The sequence below is a fragment of the Rhinatrema bivittatum genome, chromosome 7 (genome assembly GCF_901001135.1).
Source record: "Rhinatrema bivittatum chromosome 7, aRhiBiv1.1, whole genome shotgun sequence".
Taxonomy (NCBI): domain Eukaryota; kingdom Metazoa; phylum Chordata; class Amphibia; order Gymnophiona; family Rhinatrematidae; genus Rhinatrema; species Rhinatrema bivittatum.
In genome coordinates this window covers 226,565,616-226,591,516 of record NC_042621.1, presented here as the reverse complement: position 1 = coordinate 226,591,516, position 25,901 = coordinate 226,565,616, and the positions used below count along the sequence as shown (strand labels likewise).

The 25,901-nt window shown below is 43.1% G+C and overlaps 1 protein-coding gene across 1 annotated transcript in view; it reads left to right on the top strand.

Annotated features, from left to right (window-relative positions):
• Positions 1-25,901, top strand: part of MARCH5 (membrane associated ring-CH-type finger 5) — a 208,842-nt gene that overhangs the window by 172,530 nt on the left and 10,411 nt on the right. Inside the window, exons 4-5 of the mRNA XM_029609939.1 lie at positions 12,951-13,134; positions 20,662-20,828. Of these exons, the coding sequence (XP_029465799.1) occupies positions 12,951-13,134; positions 20,662-20,828 (351 nt within the window). The remainder of the gene's footprint in view (positions 1-12,950; positions 13,135-20,661; positions 20,829-25,901) is intronic.

The following is a 25,901-nucleotide window of genomic DNA, read 5'->3' as shown; positions in this document are numbered from 1 at the left end:
TTAAATTAACTTACATTAAATAAGAAGATGCTCCTTAGGATTGCAGCTTGCAGCAAATTTATGCAATTTTCAGTGTGTTGCTTATTGAAACATCTGAGCTTTCTGATCACATGTTTAAAAAAAAATCTAGAAGTGGACATTTCAGCAGGTGCTGAATCCCACCAATTTACGCAGATTCAGCAATGAGATATCAGTCAGATGAATGATATTTTTCTTCACATCATTGGCTTTGATAACTTACTTACCATTTAAACTTAGCCCCTGTTCATTTGAGGTCCAATTCATCCCATAACTCTTTGCACCCAGATCTGTGCTATTCAGAATAGTTATCTGTAAGGTGCTTATGGCATATAGTAGGCCTAGCATAATCATTTTTTAAGTATGTGGGAAGTTGGATATAGCATTGCTTAAAGTGGAAATAGTTCAGGAATGCCAGATTCCTATGTTCCTTTGTCTAATCGTTACAAATTATGGGCCGTCTAGGACCTGCTGTGGTTGCCTTTCTTCTTAAGCTTCTCTGTGTTAAGGAAAGAGGCAAATAGCATTGAATCTGCATAGTAGTTTAGTATCATTTAATTTAGCTGAGCAATAGTTTTATCAAGGCATATTTTTTTAACACCAAATTAATAGTGGTACAGAATTGTCAAGTAGAGAGTGATTTGTTTTTCTTAACATCTGGCATCATCTCAGGCAAAACACTACCTGTACCAGTGCAGTCTTTGTGCCAATATATGACATTGTAGGCAGAGAAAGGAGCTGGCATGATGGCTGGGGCTTGAGGAGTCCCTTACCCATGGATTAAGGGAAGAAATAGCAGTAGTAACACAAGTCCAGGGGATATCTTCACTAGTGGGCCCAGAGAAGTAGCTGTGTGGACATTAGGATTTCCTCTAGGACAAGCAGGATGAAGAGGATGTTGGGAAGGTACCCGTAATGGAGAAGGTTTTCATGGGTAATGATTCAGATGGACTGAATCAAATCACGGTGAAACTAGAAGATGTGGTAGGCCTGATTGACAAACTGAAGAGTAGTAAATCACCTGGACCGGATGGTATACACCCCAGAGTTCTGAAGGAAATAAAAAATGAAACTTCAGACCTATTAGTAAAAATTTGTAACCTATCATTAAAATCATCCATTGTACCTGAAGACTGGAGGATAGCAAATGTAACCCCAATATTTAAAAAGGGTTCCAGGGGCGATCCGGGAAACTACAGACCGGTTAGCCAGACGTCAGTGCCAGGGAAAATAGTGGAAAGTGTTCTAAACATCAAAATCACAGAACATATAGAAAGACATGGTTTAATGGAACAAAGTCAGCATGGCTATACCCAAGGCAGAGTCTTGCCTCACAAATCTGCTTCACTTTTTGAAGGAGTTTAATAAACATATGGATAAAGGTGAGTGAGCTCGTGGCTTTTCCTAAATTTTTCCTTTTTTTTTTTTTTCCCCCCCCCCCCCCCCCCCCCCCCCCCCCCCGTTCATGGCCTCGCCGGATTTCCATCGGTGCACCCAGTGTGCAAGGACCGTGTGTGTCCTCTGCCTGGGGGCATCTCATGATAACTGGGGTTGCCACATGTGCAACCAAATGACCTCCAAGAGATGATGTGCTTGGCTCGACAAGATGGAGAAATTCTTCAGGTCGAGGAAGCTCGAGGTATCAACGTCTGCATTGGTGGCATTTGCGCCGATAGACCTGGGAGCCACACTGATGGACATCGAGCCATTGGTATCGGTGGGGCCATAGGTTCCCTCGATGCTGTCAGCAGATAGGGGCGCCAGGGATTGACCCTTGTCGGTCAATTCCAAGTCGAGGACATAGGGTTCATCGTCATCGACTTCTGCACCGGTAAAATACCGAACCGAGCACCAAGAGAGGCCAAGGAAGCATCGGTACCAGTCACCCTCGATGCACATTGTCTGGCTCGGAAAAGCGCTGGCTCGTGCTGCAATGCCCCCGAAACAACCCCGCAGCAAGGAGTGCCCATCCTCCATCGATGCCGGGAATCCATGACAATCTCCACCAGTCCTGGTGGCAGTCACTGATCCACCTTGGGTATCTGAGGAAGATTTGGCCACCCCTCCTGTTTCCCAGTTTGCTTTAGCATCGGCAACTTTCGAGGAAGAGCTGGCGCGCAGGGTCCAGGCGGTGGTGCATAGGGCATTGTAGGGCATCGCCGGTGCTGGCACTCACTCTACTGGAATCACTGCTGGAATGGCACAACGTGCTCATCGGTATGTTAACAATCTAGTTGGCACCGGTTCCTGGGAGGCCATCAATGCCAGCGGGGCACCGATGCTTCCCCTGACCGATAGGGTGCTCATTGCCAGTTCTTCCAAGGAGGAAGCTCCATTGAGGCTAGCAGAGACTCTGAGGCCTACAGTCCCTGTCCAGTTTTGCCGGGGCCGTCACCAGTGCTACTGATACCTGTGCTTCTGGACGAAGGCTGAACACCCAGGGCCCCCATCCCCTATGGACTTCAGTGAGGATGAGGCTCCCTATGACCCCTGAGGGGACAACACTGTGGAATCCAATGAGGATTTGGAGGGTCTCCCTTCAGAACTGTCTCCTCCAGATGAGCGAAAGAGGTCTCCTTCAGAGGACCTGACCTTTGCAGGTTTTGTATGGGCGATGGCGGAGGCCATTCCTTTTCAGTTAATGATGGAGGAGGATGCCAGGCATAAGATGCTGGAAATCCTCCAGTTCATGGAGGCCCCTAAAGAGATCATGGCCGGTCCTGATGCACGAGATCTTCATGGAGTTGCTGCTGAGGATCTGGAAGTACCCCCTCACAGTACCTCCCATCCATAGGGAAGGTAGATGAGGTTTACCTCGTCCAGCAGGCTACCGGATTCAAGCTATCACAATTGGTAGTGGTTGAATCTGCTCTCAAGAAGGTCAAGCGCTCTTGGACCCACGCCTCATCGCCCCACAGCAAAGTTCATAGAATAATGGATGCTCATCGGAGGAAAGTGTTCCAAGGGGCCATGCTCATTGCCCACATTGTCTTTTACCAGCTCTACATGAGCCAATACTCTTGCAACCTCTGGAAGCAGGTGTAAGAGACAGCTGAGCAACTGCCTCAGCAGCAGCAAGACCTTTTTATCACTGGTGCGTCAGGGCCTGGAGTGTGGAAAACATGTGGTTCATTCAACCTACAATGTTTTTGAGATGGCAGTGAGTCTCTGCAGCAGGAATCGGCGCCCGCAGAATGGCATGGCTGCGGGCCTTGGATCTCTGACCGGAGGTACAGAGAAGACTCACTGACCTGCCATGCACAAGAGAGAATCTCTTCGTAGATAATTGAGGGATGCGGTGGCCCAATTGCGGGATCACCATAAGACCCTCCATCAGCACTTCAGACCTGCCCTCCTCAGTCAGGAGGTCCATGAGGCAGGGCCAGAGGACGTCTTTCTACCACCAGAGGAAGTACTATCCTCTGGCCCCTCGCTCCTGTTAGCAGAGAGTGAGCTCAAAAGGCCATCCCAGGCAACAGAGAGTTCCCAAGCCCCAGCTGGCTCACAGTCAAATCCTGGGATGGAGTTCTGACTGGATCATACCCAAGATGCTGGATCTCCCGTCAGGGGCAGGCTATGGTTCTTTGCATATCTGTGTCCCAGTATAACCTCGGAACAGTGGGTCTTGTCCATTGTCTGACAAGGGTATCAATTAAACCTATTGGGTGTCCCGCCAAATTGCCTGCCATGCCCGTTTGGGGGCCAATAGCACATCAGGAGATACTACTTCAGAAGCTCTCCGCCTTCTTAATGGCCAGAGCAGTCGCCTCTCCCACCAGGGCAAAGAGGGCAGGGATTCTTCTCCTGGTACTTCCTGATTCCAAAGAGAACAGGGGGGACTCTATTCCATCCTAGAACTAAGGGCCTGGAACAGATTTCTCAAAAAAGAAAAGTTTGATGGTTTCCCTGGGCACCTTGATTGCCCTCCTGCAAAAGGGGACTGGCTATGCTCACTTGATTTAAAGGATGCATCACTCACATCAAGATCTTCCCAGGTCGCAGGAAGTTTCTTAGATTTGTGGTGGGAAAACAGCACTTGCAGTTCAGAATGTTGCCGTTGAAGCTAGCATTGGCCCCTACATCTCTTCACAAAATGTCTAGCTATGGAGGGAGCGCACCTATGCAGACTGGGACTGCATTTTCCCGTACTTGGACGATTGGTTGAACAAGAGCACCTTCCAGGCTGGGGCAGTTCAGTCCTTGCACTTGACCATCCGGGTGCTGGCGTCACCAGGGTTCGTCATCAACTAGCCAAAGTTCCATCTCAGCCTGTCACCTCGAGTGGACTTCATAGGAGCCCTGCTAGACATGGCTCAGGCAAAAGCCTTCCTGCCGTGAACCAGGGTGGTCACCTTGGCATCCATAGCGGCAGTGATTCATCAGAGCCAGCAGATTTCAGCTCGGCACATGTTGAGGCTGTTGGGCAACTATCCATGTTACTCCCTTAGCACGTTTACACATGCGCAGCGCCCAATGGACCGTGAGGTTGCAGTGGCGCCAGGCCACGCGGAGCCTTGGGGCTCGCATCCGAGCCACTCCACCTCTCCAGGACTCTTTGTCCTGGTGGCGGGCTCTCTCGAATTTGGAAAGGGGAATATCTTTCCAAAATCCCCCTACCCAAATTGTCCTAACTACAGATGCGTCCAGCTTGGGGTGGAGAGCCCATGTAGAGAGGCTCTGCACCCAGGGCTTATGGTCCACCCGGGAAGCACGGTGTCAGATCAGTTTCCTAGAGCTCCGAGTGATCAGGTATACACTATGGATTTTCAGAGATTGGCTGTCCAGCAAAATTGTCCTGATACAAACAGACAACCAAATTGCTATGTGGTATGTCAACAAGCAGGATTGCACAGGGTCATACCTTCTCTGCTGGGAAAGCAGTCCAGATCTGGTCCTGGGTCCTGTCCCATCGGCTGGTGCTCAGGGCCATGTATCTGGCCGGAATAGAGAATGTGATAGCGGACAGACTGAGTGGTGCCTTCAGACCTTATGAGTGGTCTCTGGACCAGGGGGTAGCGAACCAGACCTTCTGCCTTTGGGGCAGCCTGGATGTGGACTTGTTCGCATCCCCCTGCAACAGGAAGGTGACTCAGTTCTGCTTCCTGAACAAGTCAAATGGCAAACCAGCCTTGGGCGCCTTTGCCCGACATTGGGGCAGGGGTCTTCTGTAGTGTATCCTCCAATTCCTCTAGTCATGAAGATTCTCTTGAAGCTTCGCAAGGACCATGGGGCTATGATCCTCATAGCCCTTCATTGGCTGAGACAGATTTGGTTTCCACTCCTTCCGGAGTTGTCCATCCAGAAACCGATCAGTATGGGGACTTCCCCAGATCTCATCACGCAAAATCAGGATGGGCTGCGGCATCCCAACCTCCAGGCCCAGTCACTTACTACCTAGATGTTGGGAGTTAATCCTGCAGCCACTCGATCTTTCTGTAGATATGTGTCGGGTGCTGGTGGTTTCCAGAAAGCCTTCCACTAGAAAGTCCTATGGACTGATGTGGAGGAGATTTTCTGTGTGGTGTGAGCAGAAGACCCTAGATCCATTCCATTCTCCTGCCCCATGCAGAAACTGCTTGACTACATTCTATACCTATCGGAGGCTGGCTTGAACACCAACTCCATTAAGAGTTCATCTCAGTGCAATTAGCGCATACCACCAAGGTGTAGATGGTACGCCCATATCTGTAGAACTGATAGTGGTACGCTTCAGTTGAAGCCTCCCCTAAGGCCTCCTACTGTGTTTGGGACTTTGTGGTGTTATCTCAGCTGATGAAAGCTCCTTTTGAGCTGCTACATTCCTGTGACCTGAAGTACCTGACCTGGAAGGTCATATTATTGGTGGTGGTCACTTCAGTGCACAGGATCAGCGAGCTCCAGGTCTTAGTGACTTATCCATCTTATACTAAGTTTTATCATAAGGTGGTCTTGTATACGAACCCTAAGTTCCTGCCTAAGCTGGTGACAGATTTCCATCTTAACCAGTCAATCGTCCTGCCAACATTCTTTCCCAGGCCCCATTCGCACCAAGGCGTACGAGCCCTGCACTGTTTGAATTGCAAGAGAGCCTTAGCCTTCTATCTGGAGTGGACAGAAGCACATAGTCAGTGCACCCAACTTTTCATTTCCTTTGATTGGGATAGATTGGGAGTTGTCATTGCCAAACAGACCCTATCCAGTTGGCTAGCAGACTGTATCTCCTTCTGTTATGTCCAGGCGGGACTGCATCTTCATTTCATTTCATTTTCATTTCATTTATTAAAATTTATTGATCGCCTACCACAGAGAGGCCTAGGCGATTTACAGCATTAACATACATAATTAAAACATAAAAATAATAAATACAATGCCACACAAATTACATATATTTCACTTAGACAAAAATAACCAGTCTCGTATAGACAAAATAAATAATCAATCACCCACAATATGTAACAGGCTTCTCACATCTATAGAGGTATTTATTCTGCTAGCAGCAATCTAGAATATGTTGTATGCACGATGGATAAGGTGCTCTTTCAATAACTGTCTGAACTTTTTTGCATCATCCAAAGACCTGAGCTCAAATGGAATAAGATTCCATTGTGTTGGCGCAGCAATGGAAAAAGAGGTCTCACGAGTACTATATAAATGAGCATGTTGAACAGAAGGAACTTCTAGTAAATTCAATTGGGGGTCATGTCAAGGCTCATTCTGTGAGAGCCATAGCAACGTCAATGGCCCACTTGCGAGCAGTTCCTGTGGAGGAGATCTGCAAGGTTGTGACATGGAGTTCTCGCCACACATTTGCATCTCACTACTGTCTGGATAGGAATGACCGAAGTGGCAGTAGATTTGACCAGACTGTCCTTTGGAATCTCTTTGTGTAGAACCCAACTCTCCCTGCCTAGGTCCCACTGTTTGGGTTCAGGGTGTCTCCCCCTTTGTTACCAACAACACTGTGGTGGTGTGCCCATTGGCACCTGATTAGGGCTTGTTGGTCCCCTTTTGTGTTGGGGAGCAGTCTGTAGCTAGGAATTCACCCCTGTGTGAGGCCTACCATCCTGCTTGTCCTAGGAGAAAGCAGAGTGGCTTACCTGTAATAGGTGTTCTCCTAGGACAGCAGGATTTTAGTCCTTACAAAACCCACCCAACACCCACGGAGTTGGGTTTCTCCTATTTTTTGTTTAATTTTTATCGTAATTCTGTTATGAGACTGAAGAGGGACCCCTTGTGGACACATGGTATAGGGCATGCTGGGCATGCTCAGTATACTTAATCAAAGTTCCAGAAACTTTAACATAAGTTTTCCAAGCCGGGCTCCATCCTGCTGTCCTAGGAGAACACCTGTTACAGATAAGCAACTCTGCTATCTCTTCCCAGTAGTTTCAGAGGAAACCTAACAGTGCAAACCCACTTGCTCCATCCCCCATGGTAAGCAATTTTTTAATTTTAGCAAAAAATTATAAAAGAAAGATACTAGGGCAGGGCTAATGATAGCCTCCACATTCCACTCCAGCTGTATTGAGGAAAATAAAACAAGTTTAAAAATTTACAGGTTAGCTGCCTGGCAGAAAATGACCACTGCCCACCCCCATCTCCACACTTTAATACTCCATAGTTTTAAAAAGCTGAGGGCTTCTAAGGCTAGGGCTGGGGAAGGGAGAATAAGAGAAAATAGCACTGTTTGGGAGCAAGAGGAAATACCACAGAGACACGCATGGAGAAAAAAGGACTGTAGTACAGTGAAAAGATGCTTGTGAAAGGAAGAGGGAGAAAATATTACAACAGCACCATGGTCTGTACCCTAGCCTCACTAGTGTCCCCCCTTTCCACATTCTTCCTAAGAGTACCAGCTAGTGAATATAACATTTTTTGGCTAATACAGTTGAAATGCCAGGAAGTGAAGGGGGGGGGGGGGGAAGCAAAGCTGTTAAACATTGAAAGAATTGGTCTTTGGGCACTGCCGGGGATCGGGTAAAAGATTAGTCAAGAATTTCATGGTGGTAATGTGAAGTCGGACAGGACACAAGCTGAACTGGAACTTGGCACAACATGAGAAGAACAAAATAGTGTAGGAAATGTGTACCTCCATGTACTAACTTTCCTCCTTCATAAAACAAAAAACAAACAGTGTAACACAGAGGTCCATCATTGGGATAAAATTATCAAGAAGTGCATTGTCTCCAAGTGGGTTTGTTTTGCACATACCTTGATAGGAATGAACCTCATTCCAGAGCTACATAGTGGAATATGGTCATGTTGCAGTTTTGTGTCAAGATACTTAGATGTTCGCAGCTGTAAAAGATCTGTCTTTGTGTGAGTAAGTTACCAGGCACCAGTTAATTAAAGCTTGATCATTTATTAATACCCCAACCCTGATAGTGTGTGTGAGAATTGCAATACGTAAAGAAAGAAATGAAACTAAGTTTAACAAGTGTCTGAGAACTGACAACCTGTAAGATTAAGTGGCTGTCTGCGGTGTGGAAAATGAAATTGAGAAGAGAAAGAGGAGAGGAAGAAAAGAAATAATGTAGGGTGTCCTCATCCAAAGGACACAGAGAGAAGAATAAGCACAGATGAGAAGATAGATCAACCATGCTATTAAAAAAAACAAAACAAAAACAAAAAATAAGCAAGAGCAAGTTTTCTTACTGTAAATTGTGTTTTCTGTAGATACTAAGATGAATTAGCCATGATCTGTGGGTGATGTCATCTGGGGGCAAAGAACGGATCTGTCTTTCCAAGGTAGTAGAGCTTTTAGCTCTACTGAGCATGTGCTGGAGTTCCCATGTGGGCGTTGCCTCAGAGTCTCATCAGTCTGTATCAAAACTAGTAGGAGGATGGTCTACTCTCCAGGGAGGAAGGCAGGCATCTCATGGCTAATTCATCCTGCTATCTATGGCGAACACCATGTGCGGTAAGCAAACTTGCTTTTTTTTCCATTGACAAGCAGAGCTGAATTAGCCTTAATCTATGGGGAAGTCCCAAGCTGAGGGTTGCAGAGAACTGTTTTCTGGTAAGCAACCCAGACTCCAATATGGAGAGCAGACTATCTCTTTAATACTTGGTACAGGACTACCTGTCCAGCCACACTGTCTAAAGTATCTAGGGTCTCTAGACAGCCTTGTGACGTGAAGGTATACACCAATGACCAGTTTTACAGCCTTATAAATTTCTTCAGTGGGAACCTCTCTGATGTGTAATTGAGGAAGCAGGTGAGCTCTGATGGGATCATTGAGAACAAGTTCAGCTGCTGCATAGCAATGTTGAATGCGGCTTATGTAGTTGGTTAATGTCATTTTAGCTACAGCAATGCCAAGTCTGTTTGTATCATAAGATATCAACAGTTGTGATGATTTTCTCTGAGATTGCGTGCAACACTTATAGTAAGCCAGATTTCTTTTACAGTCTAAAGTATGTAGCGTTTTCTCACCATCATGAGCATAAGTTCATGGATATAAAGAAAGTAGCACTATTGACTGGTTTAAATGGAACGCTGACCTCTGGTAACAATTTGGGATGTGTTCTGAGTACCATTTTAGCTTAGCTGGGTTTAAAAAAGGTTTGGACAAATTCCTGGAGGAGAAGTCCATAAATTATTAGTCAGATTCACTTAGAGAATAGCCACTTCTTATTAGCAGCATTAGTAGCATTGGTTCAGTTTAATGTTTTGGTACTTGCCAGATACTTGTTTCCTAGATTGGTCACCATTGGAAACCCCACCCCATTTTAGTGGTTCTAGGTTGTGAGAAGTGCACCACTCTGAATATCTTTTCCACTTAAAGGAGTAACTGCATCTCTTGTAAGGTTTTGTCGCTGAGAGGATTATCTCCTGAATTGGCTCTGGCAGAGCCCATGGTGCTATGAACAAGCACTCAACATCTATGCTGTGAGACCGAGATAGCAAAGGGCAGGGTGAAGAATAGAGCTCTTTCATTGAAACGAGAAATAGCTCACCTCCTTAGATGTATAGGAGGTCTTGTGGACAGTTGCACCGGCTATGCGTACCATGCTTGTCTCTGCCATGCTGGTTTGATCAGAATTATGGAAGCTTGGTCTAACATGAGTTTCTGTTCTATTTTTGTTATAAGTGATATTTATTTATTTATAACTTTTATATACCGAGGTTCAATTAACAGAATTAATTATCACTTCGGTTTACATTACAACCAGCAAACGACAACAATGACATAGTCTTGTCTTACATTGAACAAGGTGGAGAAACCTGGATAAACATAACTTGGGATAAAACAGTGAAAGTGTTTTGAATTACATTGAACAGAGTGGAGATAAAACTTGTAAAAACAACATATGGGAGAAGGTGAAGTGAAAGCATGGTGAGATGTACTCGAAGGGTGAAAAAACCAGTATGGCGGGGTTGGTTAAAGGGGTGAGAAGGGGATGAAAATGGCGGCTTTGTTACAAATACTTAGGATACTTGAGGGAACGCTTAGGTCAGGACAGACAGGTGGGGCTGAGGAGGAAAAGAGTGGTTATGAGAAAGCTTGATATAGGAAGAAAAGTGTTCACAAGGCCTCTGTCCCAGGGAAGCAGGAAAGTGTTTGTGCCTCATGTAGAGCCCTTGGTAGTATGGAGCAGAATCAATTTAATTTCCAGTTTTATTCTGACACGAATTGGTCAATCCAAGGCTGACCCCATACCCTGAACAAACAGTTGGCTATGGACTATTGTAGTAATCACTTGTGCGGACGGAATATTTTGCTTAAGTAATCACTAGGGTGTTTGCTATCTCAAGCAAATAAGTCACCTGAGGCATTGCTTCATTTTCTATTGCCCACTGCTGTATACCTAGGGTTTCCTGGCATATGATCCAAGAGCCAGTTCCTCCTTGCTTGTTTATGTAAAACATGGCTACTTGGTTGTCTATCTGAAACATGATTATCTTCCCTCGGATGATATGACTGAATGCGTGTAATGTCTTGCGCGTTGCTCTGAGTTCTCGAAGGTTGATCTGAAGACAGCGTTCTTGTGGGGACCATAGACCCTCAGTCTTATAGGATCCAGTGTGGACTATCCACCCCAGGATAGGGGTACCTGTAGACAGTATGACCTGGTAAGGAATTAGCTGAAGCGTTGCACTTGTTTGAAGCATAACCAGTTTGTAACCAGCATTATATTTCTGATATCTCTGGCATGAGAGTGATAGATGTATGGAGTAGTTGAAGAAGTTATGTGTGCTCAGACACCCCATTGTAGATGATGCACACGTAAATGTTTTGGAGGTACTACGTGAACTACTGCTGCTAAGTGACCCAAAAGTATTAGAATACAGCACGCTGTTATGGCTTGAGAGTTCAGTAATGTGTTGGCAATCCTGGTTAATGCGGTCCCTCTGTCTGATGGAAGAAACGCTCATACACGTGTTGAATCTATAATGGCTCCAATGAATTACAGGCACTGAGTGGGTTCCAAGATTGATTTCTTGAAATGGATAAGGAATCCCAGAGATTGTTGGGTTTGTAAATGCTCCTGAAGGCTATTCCTAATTGGGACTGCCAGGAGCCAGTCATCCAAATAAGGGAATACTCGAATCCCCTGATGACATAAGTGGGCAACTACCACTGCAAGGCATTTCATGAAGACTCAGGGGAAGAGGGGCAGCCAAAAGTCCAAACAGAAGACATTTGTATTGGGTAGTGAGCCTTGTCCATTGTGAAACAAAGGTGTCTCCAAAGGAAAGCATGATTAAGGTGCAGTGCTTAGAAAGTAAAGTAACTGTGTTGAAACATCAGTAAAAGAAATGGAAGTCAAAATTGAAAATTTGAAGGATGTTCAAAATAATTTGGTTAAATCAGAAAATATATGTAATAAGAAATTGGAAAATATCGAGAACAAAATGAGGAGAGCTAATCTAAAAATATTAAATTTCCCTAAATCCAAAAAAGGTTTCACCTCAGGATCTATTTAAAAGCTATTTGATAAATGTTCTTAAATTTCCTGAACAAGCTATTCCAGCAATATCAAGATTATATTATACCGTTAAACAAAGATGGAAAGAATGATCTGCAAAACCAATTAAATGAATCCCTGGTAAATTTGACTGTGATCTTAGAAATGTCTCAAGAAATAATTATAACTCTAGAGCTACACTTTTGGTTACTTTCACTTTTATCTCTGAGAGGGATTCAGTATTAAGGCTGGCTTTTCGACATCAAGCACAGGAATTTTATGGTCAACAAGTCCATGTCTTTCCAGACATCATGAAAGTTACCCAGGAAAGAAGAAAAAAGTTCCTGGCAATGAGGAATGAAGTTTTATCAAGAGGAGCCAGATACCATCTGTGTATTCCCTTCGAAGTGCATAATTCTATATCAGAATTCGAGATACATATTTACTGAACCAGATCAATTACGGTTATACCTGGACTCACACTCCTGAGATAACTCTGCTGGGGTATTGGCAGTTAAATGTAATGTGTGGGGTTAACTGTGCAGCAATTTAATGTTTAATAATTACCTATTGGAGCTGCTCTTTTCTGAAATCTTTAGTCTCCCATTATTCTTATAATTGTTTATTTTCAGACTGTTTTTCATTAATAGAGTATGTTCTTTAACACTTGAATTGATTTTTGTAATGAGTCTGAAATATTTCTTACTATTGTAAATTTTGGAAATTCAATAAAAATACAATTTTTTAAAAAATTGCTTAATCTATAAGGCACCTCTTGTCATTTCTGTTGGATTTGAGTTATTCTGCACTCCTGTCCTTGAGTAGTGATTCCATATCTTTCTTTCCTCCAAGTAAGCCTCAGTAGCCTATGTTACCAACCTTCCTACTTTCATGCTGTTTGCCCGTCTTCAGTCCTTTACATAATTGGTGATGTTTAATGAATGAAAACAATGCAAAAAACCCAAATGATATTCTGTTTGTGACATTTCATAAGGTAGTGCTATATGTTGAATAACAATTTTTTTTTTTATGTCATATAGGTTGTAGGCCATAAAGAAGGTCTTGATGTTATGGAGAGAGCTGATCCCTTATTCCTTTTGATCGGACTGCCTACCATCCCAGTTATGCTGATTCTAGGCAAAATGATTCGCTGGGAGGACTATGTGCTCAGACTATGGCGCAAATATTCAAACAAGTTACAGATTTTAAACAGTATCTTTCCAGGTAATGCAAAGAGTTCTTTTTTTTCTCCCATATCGCAGCTATCTATGATAAGACATATTGAAAGATATTAGCATACGAATAAACCTTTTTCCAATGGAAAGGAAGCCATAGAAATAGGGATTTCAGCTTGAAGCTACAAAGAGGTAGATTTAGGAGCAACCTAAGAAAATATTTTTTCATGGAAAGAGTGATGAATGCAAGGAATGTCTTCCCAGAGGAGGTGGTGGAGATAGATGGTGGCAGAATTAAAAAAAAAAAAAAACCCAAAAAGAAAAGGAGTAGGCTAAACAGAAAATATTTTATTGGCAAGAAGATAGCAACCGTACACTGGTGTATCCTGCATGGAGCAGTGGTTCAACCAAAAACCGCATTGAAATGTTTATATTGTGCTTCCGAGAAAGGCATGTGGAACAGTTACTTTAAACAGAATGCATGAGGGAGCCTGCAGGGTATGATAGTTATAACCCTAATCAGAAGGGGCAGGGCTAACCTGTACGAAGTGGCAGTTACAACCCTAAAAACCTTGCTGGGCAGACTGAAAGGGCCATTTCGGCCTTTTTCTACCATCATTTAATATGTTACTTGGTATGATGACAGAGTCTGCTATATTTATTTTGTTCATAACTAGTAGACCAAGAGGTACATGAAAACTTAATGTCTATAAATTACCAACATCAATGAACCCAGGCACTCTATAATTTTATCTTCATCACTGAACTTTGCTAGATATTTAGGTGTGTATAGTCAACTGGTTTGCAAGGAAGCATGTAATGGAAATTTATTTAACAGACCAATTTTCCTAAGATCAAAATGGTACACAAAATAATAAAATATCCAATAGGAATAAAATGCAATAAATAACATTATAAAATATAAAAACAGAATACAATAAAAAAATATAAAACAAAGATAAAATACAGCCTAACTTACCAAATACTGATATACACTAGTAATTAAACACTTAAAATAACCAGACTTCAACCAGTTTTCTAAATCAAAAGATATTTCATCTTCCTGTGTAGCTCTAAGGGGAGAGCACTCTAAAGAAAAGGGGCCTGGTACTGGAAAGAAGTTAGTCTGGTATAATCTAATTGAATTTCCAGAGAGGGAGACAGCATAAAAAGCTTTGACTGAGAAGATCTCAGTGTTCTACTTGGTTTATAAGGAACTAAGAGATTACTCAGATAAGCAGATACCATCCGAACAATACCCCATAAGTGAGACAAAGAAACTTAAAAACAATCCTGACCTGAACTGGAAGCCAGTGAAGTTCCTTAAATAAAGGTGTAACATGTTCAGATTTAGCTATCTGAAAATCACTCTCACTGAAGTATTTTGCAGTAGTTGTATCCTCCTCAGTGAGACCTCCAATTAATCCCATGTATGGGGCGTTAAAATAATCTGAACAAGATATTAGTTGTCAGATAATAGATATAAATTCCAGTTTCCCCCAAAAGGTTTTAATCTGTAGATCATAAGCAGAGCATAAAAACTGACTTGGTTAAATTTAGAATCTGGTTTGACATAAATAGTGAGCAGTCAAGCTTCATACTTAAGACTTTAGCCACACCTACTAGCGGAATGTCAGAACCCTGCATTCTAGAAGCTAACTGATCAATAGCTGAATATCTAGTGAACCAGATAGCCTCAACTTCTGAGAGTTCACCTTCAATTTGTGATTCAGCAGCCAAGAAGCTGTGTCATTGAGAAAAAGGATTCCATTTCAAAATATTTATTGAGTCAGAAAGGGAAGTAATGACTTGAACGTTGTCGGCATAAAGATAATTAAAACCATAACCTTGGATCAGTTACTAATGGATCCAGGAATAAATTATAAAGCAGGGGGAGGGCACAGATTTCTGAGGATCTCTACAAGTCATATGTCTTAATTCAGATATTTCTTCACCCCAAATAACTTGTAAAGATTGATTCATAAGGAAAGACTTAAACCACCAGAAAACTATCCTTGAGATACCTAGCTTTCCTAAATAATTCAGTAGCAACTTGTGATCAACTATATCAAAGGCTGCACTCATACCATTAAACCCCATGATAACATTCTTCCCTTTATCCATATTCATTCTGATTTAATTGGTTAACACTTAAAGCAGTCTCTGTGCTATAAGAACATAAGATATGCCATACTGGGTCAGACCAAGGGTCCATCAAGCCCATCATCCTGTTTCCAACAGTGGCCAATCCAAGTCACAAGTACCTGGCAAGTACCCAAACATTAAATAGAACTCCAGCTACTATTGCTTATTAGTAAATAGTAGTTTATGGATTTTTCTTCTAGGAACTTATCCAAACCTTTTTTAAACTCAGTTACACTAACTACCTTAACCATATCCTCTGGCAATGAATTCCAGAGCTTAATTATACATTGAGTGAAAAATAATTTCCTTTGATTTGTTTTAAATGAGCTACTTACTAACCTCATGGAATGCCCCCTAGTCCTTCTGTTATCTGAGAGAACAAATAACCAATTTACATTAACCTGTTCAAGTTCTTTCATGATTTTGTAGACCTCTATCATATCCCCACTCAGTCGTCTTTTCTTCAAACTGAACAGCACTGACTTCTTCAGCCTTTCCTCATAGGGAAGCCGTTCCGTGCCCCTTATCATTTTGGTTGCCCTTCTCTGCATTTTATTGAGCGCACCTATATCTTTTTTTAGATGTGGTGACCAGAATTGCACACAGTATTCAAGGTGCAGTCTCATCATGGAGCGATACAGAGGCATTATGACATCCACCGTTTATTTACCATTCCCTTCCTAATAATTCCTAACATTCCTTTTGCTGTTTTGACCACCATAGCACACTGATTACCTGGGGTGGAGATTAACCTTATCTGAGTAGTCTGACAGCTGAGAAATGACTACTTTCTCAATTAACTTCATGATGATGGGAAGGTTTTACACTGGCCAGTAATACCTAAGTTTCTGTAGGATCTAAATGATCATCCTTTAAAATTGGGCAGATAAGAGAGAACTTATACTGTACTGAGCGTGTGCAGCCCTACTCACCTCCCTGCCTCACAGGCAGGGCCCCTCAATCTCATTTTTTCCACAGAGCCTGCAAATCACGGTTCTTTGCTCTCTCGTACAGCTACTGCAGTAACATTTTCTGGAGCTGCAGAAGTTGTTTTTTTCTCACAGGGCCCTGCAAGTTTTGTTCTGTCCTTCATGTGCCCTTAGGTTGGTTTTGTTTATTTCATTTCTTCTTGTTTTTCTATATTTCATTTTTGTCAACTGCATGACTTGTGGGCCTAGTGCCCACACAGCTTTGTCCTGGTTTTGTTTTATACTAATAAATAATGCTGCCCAGTAGCTTTTGTGTGATGTTTTTTTAATTCAACTTTCTTTGTTTTTTGCCTCTGTCTATTATCTCATGGGACCTACAGTTTTCAAGGTCCCTGTGTGATCAGGCTAGGCCTCTAGAGAGGTCCAGGGACTTGCCTGAGTTCACTCCAAGCAATTGCTTCATTAGAATTTGTCCGACCACTGATCATCAACTGAGGCCCAAACAACAAAGGATCCAGGATTGATTCCCCCCTTTTGTCTTTTGTGGCACATGGGGTGATACCAGTGGCGTAGCCACGGGTGGGCCTGGGTGGGCAGGTGCCCACCCAACTTAGACCCAGGCCCACCCAACTGGCACCGGAACTGCAAGGCTGTCGCGGGATCCCATCCCCGCAACAGCGAACAAGAGAACCCACGCCTCGCGCGCCATCACGGCACACATGGGGAAGCGCTGCTGAGGCCGTATGGCCAACCGGTCTTCCTGTTCGGGGGGGGAGAGCGGAAGCGCCGCGCGCAGCTTCCGCTTCCTCCCCCCAATGCAGGAAGATCAGCTGCCTCTCCTGCTGCCACCGGCCTCCTGCTATCTTCGGGCGTCGGGCCGTACTGCCCGCCGATCTTCCTGCTTGGGGGGGGGAGGGAGGAAGCGGACGTTGTGCGCTGCGCTTCCGCTACCCCCCCCCCCCCCGACAGGAAGTTCGGACGCCCGAAGATAGCAGGAGTCCGGTGGCAGCAGGAGAGGCAGCTGATCTTCCTGCTCTGGGGGAGAAAGCGGAAGCTGTGCACGTGCTTGAATGTGTATGTGTGGATGAGAATGGGAGTGTGTGTGGGTGAAAACTGGAGCCTGGGTGTGTATGTGGGTGAGAATGGAAGCTTGAATATGTGGGTGAATGGGAGCTCGAATGTGTGTATGTGTGGTTGAGAATGGGAGCCTGGGTTTGTGGGTGGGTGATAATGGGAGCTTGAATGTGTGTATATATGGGTGAGAATGAGAGCCTGGGTTTGTGTGGGTGGGTGAGAATGGAAGCTTGAATATGTGGATAAGAATGGGTGCTTGAATGTGTGTATGTGTGGGTGAGAATAGTACCTTAAATGTGTATATGTATGGATGAGAATGGGAGCTTGAATATGTGTGGGTGAGACTGGGAGCATGGGTTTGTGGGTGAGAATGGGAGTCTGGGTTTATGTGTGTGGGTGAGAATGGGTGCCTGGATGTGCGTCTGTGTGTGCATAAGAATATAAGCCTGGGGAGGGGTGAGAAAGTGAGAACTTGAATGTGAGCTTGGGGGGGGGGGGGGGAGAGCATATGAGAGTGAGAGCTTGAGTGTGTGAAAGGGAGTCTGTGAGAGAAAGCGTGTGTGGGTGTGTGTGTGTGTGTGTGGAAGGGAAGAAGACAGTAATAGAAGAAAGACACTGAAAAGGAATTAGGAAATGAGCTATAAGGGAAAAAATGGGAAAAAGAGACCAGGACCAACTGATTAGAAAAATACAAAGATCAGACAACAAAGGTAAAAATATATATCTATATTTTGAGATGTTAGCAATTTAAATATAAGCAACACAACCGCTCTCTCAAAATTTATGGACAGGTAGGAGCCGTGTATAAAATCGTAATAATAAGAAGGCTAAAGTACCACAAATCACCGTGAATTATGTTTGTATCATTAAGTAAACCTCATACTTAGGCGTAGATGTGAATGCTATGCTGCATAATTTGGCATTATTTATCAGTAAAAAAACAACTAGTAGACCTGCATGCCTACAGCCCACCCATGTTAACCTTGTGCCCACCCAAAAAATCAATTCTGGCTACGCCACTGGGTGATACCGAATGAAGGAACATTCCCATGGGGAGTAGAGCTCATCTTTTCAACACTCCTAGCAAATGCACTAATCTCTACAGGCCAGAGTTAATCATCACCTCTGGTGCCCTGGATGGTGTGGTCTCCCCTCCTCATCCCTGCTAGTATGTTCTGGCAGGTCAGACTCCAAGGAAGATTGGGAGAGCCTGAGAATAAGCAATCAGCATTGCTGGTACACTGATGCTGCCTTGCCCTGAAGGCATTGGATATCCATGGACATCCAAGTGCCAGAACACTGATGGGAGTAGATGCTGAGCCGGGTGCATTCGCACCACAAAGAAGGAATGCCATGGCTGCTGTCAGAACCAAATGACATTTGGTGGCATGGTACGCCATAGTGTCTGCACTAAGTGCAGTCAAATGCTATGGGTGTTAGGTGCCGGCGAGCAACATCAGGTGATGGTGATCAGCACTCCTTGGCACCATCGGCACCAGGCGCACTGTTGACAGAGCCATCAACACCATGGGTGCTATTGACACCAAACACCGTCCGTGCCATAATTTTTAAGCACCTTTGGCATCATGAGCACCAAGCACCCTATATGCTTTCAGCATCATATACCCTGAACACTAACAGTGCCATGAGTGCTGTCAGGCCTCATACGCTCCTGGCATTGGGCATCTCCAAGCATTGGGCCAGTGCTGCAAAGCACCATCAGCAATGACCAGCAGCAGGTGCTATAGAGTGCTAATGATGCAGAGCAGTGCCTTGTACCATTGAGTGCCATTTGTATTGTGTGGCACCAGACATCATCAGTGCTGTTGGGCACCATTGAATGCTATCAGTGCTGAGTTCCACCAAATGGGCGCCATTCACCATCGAGCACTGTCAGTTATGGGCACCATCCAGCATCATGGATGGCTGTGGGGTGCCGGGCACCAATGTAAACGGTGCAGGTAAAATACAGAATGGGCTCCATGTGCCAGATGCCTTTACATAGCAGCACCACAGGCTCTGGCAGAATAGACATTTGGTTCCTTCCAGATGATGTAACCCCACATATGACAACTGATATACTATCCATCAGAGAACCTCTGTTACAGATAAGTAACTTTACTTTCTGGGTGATTTTTTTTTTTTTCTGCTAAATAAGTTGTATGGGGTCCAGTCAGATGAGGTGTTACTCATTGAAAAGAGTTTTTTTCAATACCCTGTTTCTCCACAGGGTTAAATGAGTCCCAGTAACTTTTGCCAATACTATCAGCTTTTGGGAAAAGGAACTCAGACCTCTGCCTCCATTCCCAAGTAAAAATCATTCTTAATATCACTGCTAATATCAGAATTCATACTAGAGTTAGAAAATTCAGCTGAATAGTATCAGTTTTTCCTTTGAAATAGTTTGTTAAATTTTCTGCAGTCAATGATAGAGAATCAATAGGGACCTCTTTTTTTTTTTTTTTTTTTCAATTAAATTTTTATTGGCAAAAGCAATAAAGTCATGGCAATATGAAACATAGAAATCATACAGATGTAACCTTCAATAAACCGTTTACAACAAACTTTCTTGCCTTTCTATTTTCCTCCCCCACCCCTGGTGTGTGAAAGCTCAATCCCTTAGAAGTAAGAGACCATACTATCCCGAGGAGCTCCCAGATTGCTTGCCACTTTCCCCTATTCCATATTTGTTCAGGCTTTGCAAGCCCTCCACACTCATATACCTACTATTCCCAATATCCCTATCATACTGAGCTCCCACGTTCCATTGTCCATAGCCACCTCGGTAATCTTTATACCAATGCAGAAAAGGTTCCCAAATTAAGACATGACGTGCCACTGTATCATGCTGCTGAGCCCTAATATAATACCAAAAAAATGCATTTGCCAGGGACCTCATTTTTTAAACCTGATAGTTGAGCTACAATCTTTTAAAGCTTCTTGGAGCAGTGGTCTGCCTGATTTAACTGTTGGTAATAATTGAATACTTGGCCCATTTGATTTCCAACTTAAAATGATCAATAGTTAGTTTACATAAGAGTCGATTCTGATTATACAGATTTTACTCTTTAGTATAGTGGTAAATGTCATGCAGGAGAAAGAGCGGTTCAATTTCCTGAAGGAAAGAGTGACATGTTTGGGAGAGGGCATCTAGTGGTTAGATTAATTGGTCTAGAGTCAGAATTTAAATCCGCTGTCACTCCATATGACCTCAGGCGAGTGACTTGTGCTCACATTTGTAAGCTATTTTGGGTAAGGACTTCTACCTATATGTAATTGGTTGTAGAGCATTCTAGAAATGCAGAAATATGTTTCCAGATTGATTAGCAATGATAAATAGTTAGAACAGAAGAATAATTGTTATTGTAAAACTATTATTGCTGTATTAAAAGGAAATGACAGTGATTATGCATGTCCTGTTTTTCTAGGCATTGGATGCCCTGTACCTCGTATTCCAGCTGAGGCTAATCCTCTAGCAGATCATGTGTCTGCTACTCGCATCTTATGTGGAGCCCTCGTCTTTCCCACTATTGCGACTATAGTTGGTAAATTGATGTTCAGCAGTGTTAATTCCAACCTACAGAGGACTATTTTGGTAAGATACATTTAAAAAGGGAAGTTAAAATAAGCTCAATTTTGCACACCATCACCCACAGCAATAAATTCAACATACTCTATACTTTGGACTATTTCTATAATTATTTTTTCATAATAAAAGGCAATTAGAATAAAACCCCAAAAGTTTTGATTGCATAAATCTTCTCACTTTGTCATAGCAAATGCAAATTTTTTGAACCTGAGTTAATCTGTATTAGCAAGGCCTATAATAAGTTAAATAGAGCCCACCTGTGTCCAGTCACAGTAGTTAAGCTGGTTGGAATTCTCCTGGCTGAAGAATCAAGCTCTTTGTGATGTACCTGTATGTTAACAGGAGCTTCCTATCCAGTGATGTGATCAAGGAGTTCGGGGGGGGGGAGAAGTATGCAGGAGAAGGATTCAAGCATTTGGGATTCCTTAGGAGTTTGGTAGCCCAGCATCTGTTGTGAGAGCTTTAGACCGCAGAAAAAGGCAAGCAGGGATCTCAGGATTGTATAATAGCAAGGACTATCAAATCCCTTGTGAAATCTTAGTTCTTACTCTCTGGATTTTCAGTACTGAAATAGTGTAATTGGTGGATTTCTTGATTTGAAAATTTTTTTTTTCTTTATTAACTTTTTCAATACAACCACAAAGTAATAATACTTTGTAACAGAAAATTTGAGCGTATACTACAGGAAAACATACAATTTTTTTTTACAAAATAATCAACCCAAAAAGAAAAATATTCCAACACTCTATCATCATAGAAGAAATTTGAAGAGGGGGGAGAGAAGAAAATAAAAGGAGATCAATAATACACAATATATAAAACTAGAAAAAATGGTAGCATGAGAGAAACCCCACAAGCACATCTCGATTTATGATCCACATTCACTATAAATTAATAGCAGGTCCTGTCATCCTAGCATTCAGGAACTCCCGCAACTGTTCAACAGAAATGAAAATATAGGTGTTACCATGTAATTTAACATTTGCATGGGTATCTAAGAAGACAACTTGTACCCAAAGAAACAACTTCGGGTCTCATATTCAAGAAAGCCTTTCGGCGCATCTGGGTGGTCTTGGCTAAGTCTGGGTAGACACGAATCAAGCCACCCAGATAGGGAATATTTATACTCTTGAAATAGGAACGCATAACAAGGTTCAAATCTTGCTCAGAATAGAAAGTTACTAACAGAGTTATTCTGCCTGTAACTTCTACTGAGGAATTTTCTAGGTATTCAGATAAGCTGGAAAGATTCTCTTCAATATTAGGCCGGGGAAATCTTTAATATATCACCCAGATAATTTTTAAAGGTAATCAACCATGCACCTTTGGAAAATTTAGCAGCCGCAAGTTCAAATGTCAAATGGAATTTTCCAAAAATTCCAACCTCCTTACAAAGGATCAACGCTCCCGGATAATAGCTGCATTTGTATCCTTTAGATTTAATACATCTTCCTCCAACTTCTGGATAGAGGTAAAATGATCCAGAAGAATTCGCTGATGATCTTGGGCAACCATATCCAATTTTGAAGAAACAGTCTCTAAACGATGGGTCTGTTCCTTAAAAGTAATAGACAGACCTGCTATTAAATCCCATAGGGATTCGAGTGTGACAACAGCCGGTCTCATAATCTCCAAGGGAGCTTGACTCACTGTCCCAGTTCCAGCAGCAAAAACATATCTTTTATCTATCAGAGACCTGGTTATAGGAAGGTTATACTATCTCTTATACCCAGCTCTGCCCTCCAGGTTACCAGTGTGTCACACACATTGGTCCATAGGATGTTCGGGGGGAGTAGCTGGGAGGACATCTCCAATATCACCAATACTCTCCCCGGAGGTCTCCAGCCTCTGGTCAGGAGTAGAGGTCAGCACCCGGTCAGACGTGACGCCGACAGCTCCATCCAATTGAGGGAAGTCTGTACAGCTTCCTCCCGACGCCTCAGCGCAGGCAGCGTCCCCTGAGGGAAAAGCCAACAGTTGTCGTGGGTCAGGAGGGCTCAGCGATTATTTCCCCAGTTGAAAACAGAGCTTCCTTGTACGTACCAGGATCAGTCCAGACTGCTGGGTTATGCCTCCCCTCCAGCAGATGGAGTCAGAGAAAAGCTTAGGGTTAACAGCTCTCAATTCTGCTGTGGGGATCACAGACTCACGAATTAATTGCTGGTCAGCAGGAGGGTAGGGTTTGGACGGGAAAACCCTGACCCTCCCTTTCCTCTTATGCGGCATAGCTGTAAGGTCCAAGAAATCGGCAAATCAAGGATTCTTGAAGATAACGCTGAGCAGCAGAGAGTGGCTTTCTCTCAGGCGGCCATCTTGGATCTGCCCCCGATTTGAATTGTTTTAGCAAAGATTTATTTTTGGAACATACACCTTTAATAAGTTTAGACAGGCTAAAATCTGAACTCTGTAAGATTATGTAGAGATTTTTCTGGCCCCAGCATTCTGAGCAAGCTCAAATTTTCTAATGGAAATGAGCAAAGAGAGAACTAGCTGAGAATTTGATAACCTATAAAGACCTTTATTTTCAGTCTACTGTGATGACTAGTGAACATTTGATGATTAGCAGTTGATTTATGATATATTACCACAATGTGTTTCAGCAAACCATCTTGTGGAGGTAGCTTAGAGTAGGAGGAAGTGTCGCTTGCTGAAACCAACCCACTCCAGATGCCTTATTCCTATCACCTTACAGCCCAGTACCCCAAACAAGTCACTTTTCTCCTGTTTTAGCTTTGCTTACTCAATGTGCGGTCCACCAGCAACAAAGCTTCCTTCATCATGGACCCAACCGAAGAATTAAAACTCCATATCTTTTATCTGTCAGAGACCTGGTTATATAGGAAGGTTATACTGTCTCTTATACCCAGCTCTGCCCTCCAGGTTACCAAGTGTGTCACACACATTGGTCCATAGGATGTTGGGGGGGGAGTAGCTGTCATCTCCCAGCAAACCCTGGCATTTGACCTGGTCATAACCAAGCAAGAAGGCAAATCAGATTGCTTTGTCTTCACATTCTAGGGAGATGAGGGACCTAAGCTTATTATAAAATACCACCTAGCCTGATTCTTTCCTCCAAATTTAAGAAATCTCATGTGATCTTGCTGCTCTACCAGCAAACTTCTCATTCTAGGAGACTTCAGCTATCATGCAGAACTCCTCCCAAAGGTAATTCTATCAGTTTTTAATGAAACATGGAGGATCTTGGCCTCACTCAGCTATCAAAGTGCCCACAAAAACATACAGATATACTAACATTCATTCATATTCACAAAGATGGCAACCTATGATCTGTAATGTCCCAGGTTGACAGGTAAAAAGCCCCAGCAAGGCCCTTGTTTCACCAGTAAAGGCTTCCTCAGGGGGAACCCTGGCACCGAAGATACCATAAACAATCTATTTCATGTAAGGCATTTAGGAATCTGTGAACTATAGCAGGACCTATTAAGTACTCTCTTAGTGTGTTGTCACTATCTGTACGTGCAACACTCTGGACTGAGCCCTTTGAGATGACAGACTGTAGCTGTTGCTGCGGCAGAATCCTCTAGTGAATTGGAAATTGTAAGAGAAAATGTTGCTAGAACATTTTTCTCAAAATGTGCCGCGTTCCTAAAAGAATTCTCTGTATTAAATCCATTTCCTGCACCCCTTCCTGTTCCTGTCCATTTATCTGTCTCTTTGGCTTGATCAGGTGATAGGAGTCCTCCCCTCATTCCTTCCCATTGGGCATTCCTGTCTGTCTTAGCCTGGGGGGGGTGTCTATCTTCCTGCTTCCCTATTTTGACTAGCTGTCATCCTATTCCTTACAGGATAAGTTTGTTTTTTAAATTGTGCCCAGTTCTGTCCCTTCAGGGTTGAAAGCTTATCATTTCCCCCTCTAAATGCCTTCTCCTTTGGTGTGGAAGAAGCCGTTCCATTGCACATCTTTATCTGCCCAATCTGCAATCTTTTCCAGTCTTATCATGACATCCAGCTTTGTGTCAAAACCAGGGCTGATCAAACTGTATCCATCGCTAACTTCAGTGCCTTTCAACAGTTGCCGTATGTCTTAAAACACAAACTCAGGTTAAATCTCTCCAAGTTCAAACTCTTCTGGTTAAGCTGTCAAAGGTATTTTCTATCAACTTTACCCTTTTTGTTACAACCCCCTTACAACACATACAATCTATATGTGGTCTAGGGGTACAACTCTGTCAGCATCTCACAATAAAAACCCACATCTCAGTGGTGATAGTAAAGGCCAGGGCTAGCTTTTTTCCTTCCCTGTGTGAAAAATTACTGTGCTGCCCACCCTCCACCCCACCTGATTCATTTATTGTGTCTCCCGGGTCCATCAAATAAAGCCCAGCTCTATCCTACAATCTATTTTTTTAAATGGACTCGCCCCTCCACCCCAGAACCCATGGATAGGGAAGGGTATTAGGTACCCTAGGCAAATCTTACAGCCTTGCACACATGCTACCACCACACACACATACTCCCACACCCTTTACAGACACAAATTATGCATGTATATTATATTTCCATGCACTGCTGTGGTTCTAACCAGAAAATGCTGCAAAAAAGACACTTGGAACTCCTATGGAATTGGACTTTTTGTAATGTGTGTTGGGTATGAGCTTGGCCCTCAGAAAGCCATGGATAAACAGAATTACCATTGTAATATAGTAAACGCCCCATACCAAAACAACCCTAACAATTTTATCTATGAAAAGGCAACACTGCACATATTACATTGGCCCTAGAGCACCAATAAAACTCTTATTAGGAAACCAGGCTGTCATAGATCCCTACGTAGAAATTACGTACCAGCAAAATCACCTAAATACCACATCTCGGTCACATATGCAGAACACAGACAGACCCTCAACAAATACAGAATAAAGAGATCAGGAAGTATAGACAGAAACATGCTAGGAAGAACTGAACTGGAACCCACAACAAGCCAACTTCTATATGCAGAGCAACAATGGAAAAACAGAATATTACCATTCTTCATAAAACATTAAATAATAAAATAAAGAAATATAAAACAATCATAATAGTAAAACCATATTTATAAAAAGAATAAATATTTCAAAC